Raw genomic sequence first — 12,193 nt, forward strand, 5'->3', positions numbered from 1 at the left:
ACCAATAACACTACTTCTGTAAACAATGACACAGTAATCCCTTACTGTATAAAAGTATACACCGTCTCTGCTTGGTCATTGTCAATAAGCTAACATTGTGGGCTATGGTTTTGTTTCTAGAACTCATTTTTACTTTAAGAGCCACTTAAGTCGGCACTTGGTGGACTTGAGCCAAAACAAAAACATCTTGTGGCAGAATAGTACCCTGTCAGTAAACATTTCTCAAACACAGTGTGCATGTAGTGAGTTCTGACGAAACGTAGGTAGTAACCTTTGTGTGTGTGTGTGTGTGTGTGTGTGTGTGTGTGTGTGTGTGTGTGTGTGTGTGTGTGTGTGTGTGTGTGTGTGTGTGTGTGTGTGTGTGTGTGTGTGTGTGTGTGTGCGTGTGTGTGTGTGTGTGTGTGTGTGTGTGTGTGTGTGTGTGTGTGTGTGTGTGTGTGGTCAGACCCTGAAAGAGGCCAGTGAGAATGCGAGGAAGGACTTCCATCGAGAAGCCGAGTTGCTGACCAACCTGCAGCACGAGCATATCGTCACCTTCTACGGTGTGTGTGTGGAGAGCGACCCCCTCATCATGGTGTTTGAGTACATGAAGCACGGGGACCTCAACAAGTTCCTCAGGTAAACCATTCTTTGAGCATGTTCAAATTAGGCATATACTGCATAAAAGCCCACTATATGTTTCAATAAGATTTTTAATAACACTGCTAGCTTATTTCGGGTAAACTTTTTTTGAACTCCAAGTACAGATAGGACAGATGGAAATTCATTTTAGGCATTAATCAGGCAAAGACATTTATTTTTGATTGTGACACGGCATCAGTGAGATCCAAACCTATAATCTTCTGTTCTCTATCGATGGAATTAGTCCACTGCGGTACCAGGATGAGGCTCGCTTGCCGTGTTTTTTACGCTTACCAAGCTGTTCATTTTAGTCTATTCAAACAGCCCCCGTTTCAAAGTAAACAAGGACTCAGTTAGTGGGCGGCGGACGCGGCCAACACACCTGAACACACTTAACAAGATAGAGGATAATGAGAGTTTTGTTGATGCTGAGAACAGAATGTATATATTTTCACGGTCACTGAACATGACTAAAGTTTTTATGGAAAGTTTTCTTAACGTTCTGAGAATGGAATGTATATGTTTTTAAATAACATTCTTAGAATGTTTTCTGAACAATACTAAAGTTCCTTGTGGTTTTTATGGAAAGTTCTCTTAATGTTCTCAAGAACAATTTGGAAAATGGCTTTAAATAGAACAATGAGGAAACCTTTCTGAAACATTATGCTGAAGTACTGAAAGTCCCACAGAAGAACGTTGTTTCTTAACGTTCTATGAACTATTTAAAACATTCCCAATGTGAAATCAGATGGAGAATGCTTCTAGAACATTACCATCATTGAAATATAAATGTAACCATGTTTGAACTTTTAGGAAACGTTCGGTTCAAATAATGAAATACCAAGAATGTTGTTTTTTTGTCAAGTTCCTTAATTACTATAGTGGGCTAAATCAGGGTCACACACACTGTACAGTAGTGATTCTCCTCGACTCATCCCAAACCATCTCATTTGGGTTGAGGTCAGGTGATTGTGGAGGCCAGGTCATCTGATGCAGCACTCCATCACTCTCCTTCTTGGTCAAATAGCCCTTACACAGCCTGGAAGTGTGTTGAGTCATTGTCCTGTTGAAAAACAAATGATAGTCTCACTAACCACAAACCAGATTGGATGGTGTATCGCTGCAGAAAGCTGTGGTAGCCTTGCTGGTTATGTGAGCTTTGAATTCTAAATAAATCACATACAGTGTCACCAGCAAAACACCCCCACTGCATCTCACCTCCTCCTCCATGCTTCACGGTGGGAACTACATATGCGGAGACCATCCGTTCACCTATTCTGCATCTCACAATGCCACGGCAGTTGGAACCAGAAATCTCTAATTTGGACTCATCAGACCAAAGGACAGATTTCCGCCGGTCTAATGTCAATTGCTTGTGTTTCTTGGCACCAAGCAAGTCTCTCCTTCTTATTGGTATCCTTTAGTAGTGGTTTCGTTGCAGCAATTCGGCCATGGCCTGATTCACACAGTCTCTGAACAGTTGATGTTGAGATGTGTCTGTTACTTGAACTCTGTGAAGCATTTGTTTGGGCTGCAATTTCTGAGGCTGGTAACTCTAATGAACTTATCCTCTGCAGCAGAGGTAGCTCTGGGTCTTACTTTCCTGTGTCAGTCCTCATGAGAGGCAGTTTCATCATACCACTTGGTTTGGTTTTTGCGACTGCAGTTGAAAAAACGTTCAAAGTTCTTGAAATGTTCCGCATTGACTGACCTTCATGTCTTAAACTAATGATGGACTGTCTTTTCTCTTTGCTTATTTGAGCCGTTCTTGCCATAACATGGACTTGGTATTTTACCAAATAGGATTATCAGGGCAGTTAGGGGGACATAAACTAAGTTACTTACATTGTGTCTGCCAACGCCCCTGGGATAATGCACATTTGATGCAGCATTATGACAACTTAGTGTCACAATGGTAGGGATTAACTGAGTGATCTTGTGTCATTGATAATTAATTGTCTCAACAGAGCCTTGAAATGCTTGGACAGAGTCCAGGAGCCAAGATGATTTGGATGGACTCCATCATTCCTGTAGTATCTTCTGTTTTCAGAATGTGTCAAAGTTAACTATAAAAGTGATTCAAACAGAGCTACAGTAATATTTTAGCCAGGTGTGTAATGACAGTAGCCATTGACTGCAGGAAAGGACTACATATGCTAAGAATGTTCCAAAGCCAAGCAACTATCCTGCACCATTCCTAGAAAGTTGTGGGAAAGTTGTATGCAAATTAACAATAGGACAACCACGCTCTCACTAAGTTCTAAGAAAGATATGGGATGTCACATTTCTGGTAATGATTTGGAATTTCAATGGATTTTTTCTCCCCTCCTCTCCTTCTGTAGGGCTCATGGTCCCGACTCTGTGATGATGGGTGACGGTCCGACAAACCGACCCGTGGAGCTGACCCAGTCCCAGATGCTGCACATCGCCCAGCAGATCGCTGCAGGCATGGTCTACCTGGCCTCCCAGCACTTTGTCCACCGAGACCTGGCCACACGTAACTGTCTGGTGGGAGAGAACCTGCTGGTGAAGATCGGTGACTTCGGCATGTCCCGAGACGTGTATAGTACGGACTACTACAGGGTAAGTGTATGTGTCGCCCTCTTTTTTCTTGGCCTTGTACTACCTCCCTTTGCATGGGTCTCCCTCTCTCTCCCTGCATGGGCATGATCAGCAGGCTATAGAGTCTTTGTCCTCTTCAGAACTGTTTCAATAAAAACGAGTATTCGAGCACTTTCAAGTTTCAAGTTTTTTATGCCACATGCGCAAGTACAGTTAACTACCTTTTTTACAAAGTCCAAACCCAACAATGCAATAATCAATAGCAATGTAATACTAGAAAAAAACACACAAGAAATTAGAAGAAATATGAAGAAAACAATAAGTGAGTAAGTTAGTAAGCATACTATATACAGGGTCAGTTCCAATACCATATTTACAATGTGCAGGGATACTGGAGTGATGGAGGTAGATATGTATAAGGGTAAGGTGATTAGGCAACAGGATTTAAGATAAACAGAGAAGTAGCAGGTTGTATGTGGGGTGTGTGTGTAGTCAATATAAATGTACAGTATGTGCATATTATGTGTCAGTGAGCAGATGATGGAGTGAGTGTGTGTGAGTGTGTAGGGCCCTGAGAGTGTGCATAGTGACAAACAATTTAAATAAAAAGGTCAATGAGGATACAAGGTGAATTCAGATTTTGTTAGCTATTTATCAGTCGTATTGTTTGGGAATAGAAGCTGTTCAGGAGCCTGTTGGTGTCAGACTTGATGCACCGGTACTGCTTGCAATGCGGAAGCAGAGAGAATAGTCTATGGCTTAGGTGGTTGGAGTCTTTAACAATTTTCCGGGCCTTCCTTCCACACCACCTGATATAGATGCCCTGGATGGCAGGGAGCATGGCCCCAGTGATATACTTGGCTGTCCGCACCACCCTCTTTAGCTCCATGCGATCGAGGTCGGTGCTATTGCATTCCAGGCAGTGATGCAGTCAGTCAAGATGTTATCAATGGTACAGCTGTAGAACTTTTTGAGGATTTGAGGGCCCATGCCACACTTACTGACATTGAGGGAGAGGCTGTTGCTCTGGCACCACATTGCCAGGTCACAGACTTCCTCCCTGTAGGCTGATTAATTGTCACCGGTGATCAGGCCTACCACCGTCGTGTCATCAGCAAACTTGATGATGGTGTTGGAATCGTGCTTGGCACGCAATCATCGGTGAACAGGGAGTACAAGAGGGGACAAAAAACACACCCCTTTGGCGCCCCTGTGTTGTGGGTCAGCGTGGCGGAGGTATATTGCCTACCCTTACCAACTGGGGTTGGCCGGTCAAGAAGTCCAGGATCCAGGTGCAGAGGGAGGTGTTCAGACCCAGAGTCCTAAGCTTGGTGACGAGTTTGGAGGTGACAATGGTGTTGAACCCTGAGCTGTAGTCAATGAACAGCATTCTCATGTTATCTAGGTGGGTGAGGGCAGTGCAATTGAGATTGTGTCATCTATGGATCTGTTGGGGCGGTATGGAGTGGGTCTAGAGTGTCTGTGATGGTGGAGTTAATGTGTGCCATAACCAGCCTCTCAAAGCACTTCATGATTACAGAAGTGAGTGCTACAGGTCGGTAGTCATTGTTGGATGAAGCCTTAGAGTTCTTGGTGACAGAAATTATGGTAGTCATCTTAAAACGTGGGGATTACAGACTGGGACAAGGAGAGGTTGAAAATGACTTTGAATATGCCTGCCAGCTGTTCTGCGCATGCTCTGAGAACACACCCTGGAAACCCGTCGGTCCTTGCGGGTGTTGACCTGTTTAAAGACCTGTTTCACGTTGGCCTCGCAGAGCGAGATCACCCAATCCTTTGGGTCGGTGATGGCCCTCACACCCGGCACGATGTTATTGGTGTCAAAGCGTGTATTGTATTCGTCTGGTAGAGGCATGATGGGGCAGATCACGGTTGGGTCTTCCTTTGTAATCCGTAATGGACTGTAGTCCCTACCACATGCGGCGGGCACCTTTTGAACTGTTTGTTTGTTTATGTCTGACTGTTATTTTTATGTATTGAAAAAGTGCATTTTGGTTTGATGACTCTGCGGAGGTCATAGCGGAACTTCTTGTACATATTCCTGTCCTCAGCCGTAGCCTCAGTGTTGTCTACGATCGCTCTGTGTGCAGTAGCCCTGTCCTTTAGTTTAGCGCCAACCACTGTGTTAATCCAGGGCTTTTGATTGGGGAAGCAGTGAACCCTCACCGTGGGGAAACCGTCGCTGATGCATTTTCGAATGAAGCCGGTGACGGAGGTGGTTAACTCGTCAATGTTATCGGCGGAGTGTCGAAACATATTCCAATCAGTGCTAGCAAAGCAGTCCTGTAGCATAATCTCTCCTTCTGGTGACCATTTCTCAAATCACGGGTACTTCCTGTTTGAGTTTCTGCTTGTAAACTGGAAACAGCAGTACGGATTTGCCAAATGGCGGACGAGGGAGGGCCTTGTATACTTGCTTGTGGGTAGAACAGTGGTCAAGGACTTTATCGCCCCTAGTGGCGTTGGAGACGTGTTGATAGAAGTTGGGCATCAGGTGTCTTAGTGATGCGGAATTAAAATCGCCGGCAACCAGAAAAACAGCCTCTGGATGCAGGTTTTCTTGCTTGCAGTGAACTAACTAACCAAGTATCTAACTAATTGATGAATCGATCAGTCAGCAGCAACATCCTGTAGGGACTGTGTATGGACTGGGTTGAGCAACACTGTAGAGGACTTATTCATAGGTGTCAGTGTACAGATGTCAGAAGTATAGTGGTTACTATGCAACCCGGCCTAAGGTCAATTCGTAGGATTTGGGATGTAAATTTGTTCGCATTTAGTAGGATATTTTACATTACCAATGGAATAGGAATTGGAGGATGTATAGTATCATGTGTCTTACCCTGCCGTACAATATCACATTAATTGGATGATGTAATTTATCAAACATCTTGGAGGATGTATAGTTTAGTATAGTAAGTCTTGCCCTGAGGCCAGGCTGCTTGTTGCATGTAAGCGTTTGTGGCTAACGTTAGCGGCTAATGCAGCAGGTTAGGAGAACTAACGTAGCAGGTCAGGAGAAATTACGTAGCAGGTTAGGAGGAATTTCGTAGCAGGATAGGAGAAATTACGTAGCCGGTTAGGATAATTAAGTTAAGTTAGGAAAAGGATCAAGGGAAGAGTTAGCTAAAATGCTACAGTTGTCCCCAACACGAGTCAAACACGCTGGACGGTCACCCATCCTCCTCGACCAACCTATCTACTTTCGTTTCTATGTTAAATAACCAGACCATGAATCCATTTGTAACGTAACACAAAACACCAAATGGAGGTACACAAATGTATGTAACATATCCCTGACAGACAGACCAATGGACAGCTGAGAGCTGTGTCTCTCTGTCTGTCTGTGCTCTGCATGGATTAATATGATTGACAGGAGCTTAAAAGGGCCCTAAACGACACCCACCCTTGGCTCAAATAGTGTCTCTGTGTTTGGATCTCTCTTACTCCATCTCTTCATTCCTCTATCTCTCTCACCCCGTCTCTGTCTGTCTGTCTGTCTGTCTGTCTGTCTGTCTGTCTGTCTGTCTGTCTGTCTGTCTGTCTGTCTGTCTGTCTGTCTGTCTGTCTGTCTGTCTGTCTGTCTGTCTGTCTGTCTGTCTGTCTGTCTGTCTGTCTGTCTGTCAACTATTATTCCCCTCCCCACACACCCCAGAACACACACACACACACACACACACACACACACACACACACACACACCTCCTCTTAGTACAATTAACCGCTGGAGTTTCGCCATAGCAATGTGCAAAGGCAGCACAGCTTAAGTTATATCAGACAGTCCCTATGAAAAAAAGTAATTAAAGAACTCTATTAGTATGCAGCTCCGATACCACAGAGAACGAGAGAGAGGCTGAAAAGGAGGGAAAGAGAAAGAGAGAGGGAGAGAGAGGGAGAGAGAGATGAGGAGAGAGGGGGGAGGCGAAATGGAGAGTGAGTCAAAGAAATCCCCACAAATAAAGACGCAAGAGAGGAGGGGTAAGGGAGAAAAGAGAAGAGAGGCTTCAGAATGAAGAGGTTGAGAGAAGGGACCGAGTGTGGAGAGAAAGAAATGAGCAAAGAGAAAGGAGCCAATGATAGAGAGATGCTGAGAAATAGACTGAGAGCTGCTCTCTCCCCCTATAGTTGGGTGAAAGAATGATGAACAATGATGTCATAGGAGGGATCAGAAGGTGGACCAGCACAAGTGGCTTCCTGTCTAGAGATTACGCCTGACAGTGGCTGCATCTGAAATGGTACCCTATTCACTAGTGCAATTCAGACGCACCAACACACTCAGAAAAAAAGGAACCGAATTGAACATAAAGATCAGCCTCTTTCATCATTTCTCTTTAATCCGCATGACCACACAAATCTGTATGCTTTTTAATTACAGACCGACAGACAAGGCTTGCTGTACTCACTCCTGGGGATAAGAAACACAGTAATTCCCAGTGGAATGACAATCTCCGTAGAAACACAAGGCAACGCAATTCAGTCTACTGGAAAAAGGAGGGGGAGTTTTGGTCACAGGTTCAGCAATGGCTGAAGAATTGCAACATTTACCTGGAGCTAACTCTGCAGATAGCACTACAGGGTGATCTGAAAAGTCATAGTCAATCAATCAATAATATAATAATACTTTAAGCAAAAACATTTATTTTTAATTTACAATCTGTAGAAATTATGAGAATAGAAAGGTTCAGAACTTCTGTGAAACATCACAGCACAGTTGAACAATATATAAATCCAATATGGATGGTGTTAAGAGATAGATGGGAGGAGTTGAATGGAGCTGAAGGTTAGGAATAATAACAACTAATAACAAGATAACTAATGTAAAACATACTGTGTCTGTAAAACGTATATAGGTTCAGAACTTTTGTGAAAGAAATAGATGGGACAGGAGTAAAAACAAACAAAATATAACTATTGTAAAATACATTGTGTCCGTAAAATGTATGTAGTATGTATAAACTGGAAGTAGAAGCCTAAGTGTTGTTCACTAGTTTGCTCCAATTAGGAGAAGGGTGGTAGGGTTAGAAGGTAATAAAGGAAAATATATATTTTAAAAAATTTGTTAATATATGGTGGGTCCATCTGCTTTGTTCCCGAAGTGTGTCTCCCTGAGATCCCAAGTTTGTGGGATCCCTCGTGCATGATTTACCCAGGTTGTCAGGAGCGGTCACCAAGTGAAGATTAACATCCCATCCTCATCGCCAAATGTGGTGGTTAATTTCTTTACTATCAAATGAGGAGAGACAAACTTATCACACAAGTCAGAGTTATACTTAAATGAAATCTTTAATCACTTATTAATAAGGGAGCAGGTCAATACAACACACACATATAAAGTAAATCGATTGAGTGCTCTACGATAATGATGGCTGGTCATGGCTGGTTGACGATTCACGCTCAGATGATTCATTGAGAGCCCCAAGATAAAAGTACAAAGGTATTTTATAGCCAAGATACACCCCGTTCAACCTACATGATGAACAACAGATATATAGAATGGGTCACAAGGTTAAGATTTGTATGAAAGATACCTATAATACATAGCAGACAGTATCTGCTGTGTCAACAGTTTTCATTGTGTAGAGACCAGTGTCTGGCCCTGTATAGAACAGAAACATTAACTCATGCTCTGGAATGCTCTTTAGATTTTATCAGCCAAAATACATCGGAAATCTCCTATTCTATTGCACAAAACAACCATTTGACGCAATAAAAGTATTATAACATAATCTTGCAATTTTCCACCATAATCCCCCATTTTGAGAATCCTCTCAATTTAAAAGAAAATTACAAGATTTAAGAACATTCATTCACATGTAGAAAATGCATACATTCTACATAAACCAATTAGCATAAAAGCAATAACTCATTGCATGGGTTCCTGCACGTGACCGGCTGCCATAGCACTGGCTCAGCCTCCTCCCAAGAAACTTAGCACTGTCTCCCATTTCAACGTCAAACACATTTTCTAAGCACTCTAGCAATTTGTCTGGGGGGGGGGGGTTATGATACACAGTCACCTGCACGAACCCATGAAGAAAAACAAAAGATTCATATGGTTTATGAGATTCAAAGCTATATTTTCATAGACAGTGAAAAACACATATTTAATGCATAATGCAGTGCATGCAGCAACGGAGTTTAATAAAATAAGCTTTAGTTATCTATCATACTCCAATGGATCAGAATGGTGGAAATAACTATTTCCATCCCAGAAACTAAAATTAGCATATCTTGTTGGACAAATCCAGGTAGTGACACCTAGTTAAAGTAAAATGTATCCCCTTGGTGCCTAATGAACATCCCAAGACAAACATCATGATTCCACTATTTATAAGGCAATACCTATAGATCAAATAGAGTAGGATCAGTTTCACTCTCCAGATCATAGTTCACCCTCTCCATTCACCATGGCATACTGAGAATAGTGTCAACATCTTTAGTTCATAACAACAATCAAAACAATCAATCCCTAATACATTAATTGCTTCACTCATATAGTTATTAACATAGTAAACTCAAATAAATCCTTCAGTTTTAAAAATCATTCCGTTTCCAAATCATAATTAAAAACCCAATTAATTATCCAACCCAAATTTAGAATGCCATTGCTCAGTGATTCAAATTGTTCCTATCACTCAAAGTCAAAAACCCTCAATTTAACACATATCAACATTGGCAGAATGTACATTTATATTAACGTCCAGTATAATTATCCTATAATTCTACTATTAACTTATTTATCACGATTATAATACAGATCAGTATCTCAATATTAATCTAATTACTATAATTTTATGAATTGTGTGTAAACCTCTACAATCAACCTGATACCCCAAAGTCTAAAACAATTTTGGGCACAGTTGACCCATCACACCATTAACTCTATCGCAGAGCCACAGAATCAGGAAGTTAAACCTATGACCCATCGGGAATAGAACAGGACAAACAACACAACAATACACTCCTTCACATATCACTCCATACACATCACTCAAGATATGTAAACTTTAATCCAAAACCTCGGAGGACAGTTACCTCCCCCATTTTGACACACGATGTTGCAGCTGTAGAACATTTTGAGAATCTCATGACCCATGCCAAGTCTTTTTAGTTTCCAAAGGCGGAATAGGCTTTGTCGTGCCATCTTCACGACTGTCTTGGTGTGTTTGGACCATTCTAGTTTGTTGTTGATGTGGACACCAAGGAACTTGAAGCTCTCAACCTGATCCACTACAGCCCAGTCGATGAGAATGGGGGCGTGCTCGGTCCTCCTTTTCCTGTAGTCCACAATCATCTCCTTGGTCTTGGTTACGTTGAGGGATAGGTTGTTATTCTGGCACAACCCGGCCAGGTCTCTGACCTCCTCCCCATAGGCTGTCTCGTCGTTGATCAGGCCTACCACTGTTGTGTCGTCTGCAAACTTAATGATGGTGTTGGAGTTGTGCCTTGCCATGCAGTTGTGGGTGAACAGGGAGTACAGGAGGGGACTGAGCACGCACCCCTGGGGAGCTCCAGTGTTGAGGATCAGCGTGGCAGATGTGTTGCTACCTACCCTCACCACCTGGGGGTGGCCCGTCAGGAAGTCCAGGATCCAGTTGCAGAGGAAGGTGTTTAGTCCCAGGATCCTTAGCTTAGTGATGAGCTTTGAGGGCACTATGGTCTTGAACGCTGAGCTGTAGTCAATGAATAGCATTCTCACATAAGTGTTCCTTTTGTCCAGGAGGGAAAGTGCATTGTGGAGTGCAATAGAGATTGCATCATCTGTGGATCTGTTTGGGCGGTATGCAAATTGGAGTGGGTCTAGGGTTTCTGGGATAATGGTGTCGATGTGAGCCATTACCAACCTTTCAAAGCACTTCATGGCTACGGACGTGAGTGCTACGGGTCTGTAGTCATTTAGGCAGGTTGTCTTTGTGTTCTTGGGCACAGAGACTATAGTGGTCTGCTTGAAACATGTTGGTATTACAGACTCAATCAGGAACATGTTGAAAATGTAAGTGAAGACACCTGCCAGTTGATCAGCACATGCCCGGAGCACACGTCCTGGTAATCCGTCTGGCCCTGCAGCCTTGTGTATGTTGACCTGTTTAAAGGTCTTACTCACGTCGGCTACGGAGAGCGTGATCACATAGTAGTCTGGAACAGCTGATGTTCTCATGCATGCCTCAGTGTTGCTTGCCTCGAAGCGAGCATAGAAGTGATTTAGCTCGTCTGGTAGGCTCGTGTCACTGGGCAGCTCGTGGCTGTGCTTCCCTTTGTAGTCTGTAATAGTTTGCAAGCCCTGCCACATAAGACGAGCATCAGAGCCGGTGTAGTATGATTCAATCTTAGCCCTGTATTGACGCTTTGCCTGTTTGATGGTTCGTCACAGGGCATAGCTGTAACGGCATTGGTAGTTGTGTTGTTAGGAATGAGGCGCAGGAAGCAACGAGCACAGGGAGTGTTGTTTTTTAATAACACTTTGAGAGAAGAAAACAAAGTTCCCAAACACAGGGGAATAAATATAAGGTACGACAATGCCAAGCCGACACGAACTAGACAGTCGAATACAACAATTAATCCCGCACGACAAGGAGCGGGCCAGCTAAACTAAATACCCCTCTAATGGCTAATTGACCACAGGTGTCTAAAATAAAAAAAAGGGAAAAGAAAAAGGGAATCGGTGGCAGCTAATAGGCCGGTGACGACGACCGCCGAGCGCCACCCGAGCAGGAGGGGGCGCCACCGTCGGTGGGAATTGTGACAATAGCAGGATTTCCTGTAAACTTCCGGGTTAGAGTCCCGCACCTTGAAAGCGGCAGCTCTACCCTTTAGCTCAGTGCAGATGTTGCCTGTAATCCTTGGCTTCTGGTTGGGGTATGTATGTACAGTCACTGTGGGGACGACGTCCTCGATGCACTTATTGATAAAGCCAGTGACTGATGTGGTGTACTCCTCAATGCCATCGGAAGAATCCCGGAACATGTTCCAGTCTGTGATAGCAAAACAG

The 12,193-nt window shown here is 43.3% G+C and overlaps 1 protein-coding gene across 2 annotated transcripts in view; it reads left to right on the forward strand.

Moving 5' to 3' along the window:
- The window catches only part of LOC106580092 (BDNF/NT-3 growth factors receptor), an 85,047-nt gene that overhangs the window by 56,880 nt on the left and 15,974 nt on the right, over nucleotides 1-12,193 (forward strand). Inside the window, exons 15-16 of one of the 2 annotated variants that reach the window (XM_014160731.3) lie at nucleotides 446-618; nucleotides 2,964-3,210. In XM_014160731.3, the coding sequence (XP_014016206.3) occupies nucleotides 446-618; nucleotides 2,964-3,210 (420 nt within the window). The remainder of the gene's footprint in view (nucleotides 1-445; nucleotides 619-2,963; nucleotides 3,211-12,193) is intronic. The other variant, XM_014160732.3, reaches the window with a different exon arrangement.

The sequence above is a fragment of the Salmo salar genome, chromosome 20 (assembly GCF_965601325.2).
Source record: "Salmo salar chromosome 20, fSalSal1, whole genome shotgun sequence".
In the NCBI taxonomy this organism is placed as follows: Eukaryota; Metazoa; Chordata; class Actinopteri; order Salmoniformes; family Salmonidae; genus Salmo; species Salmo salar.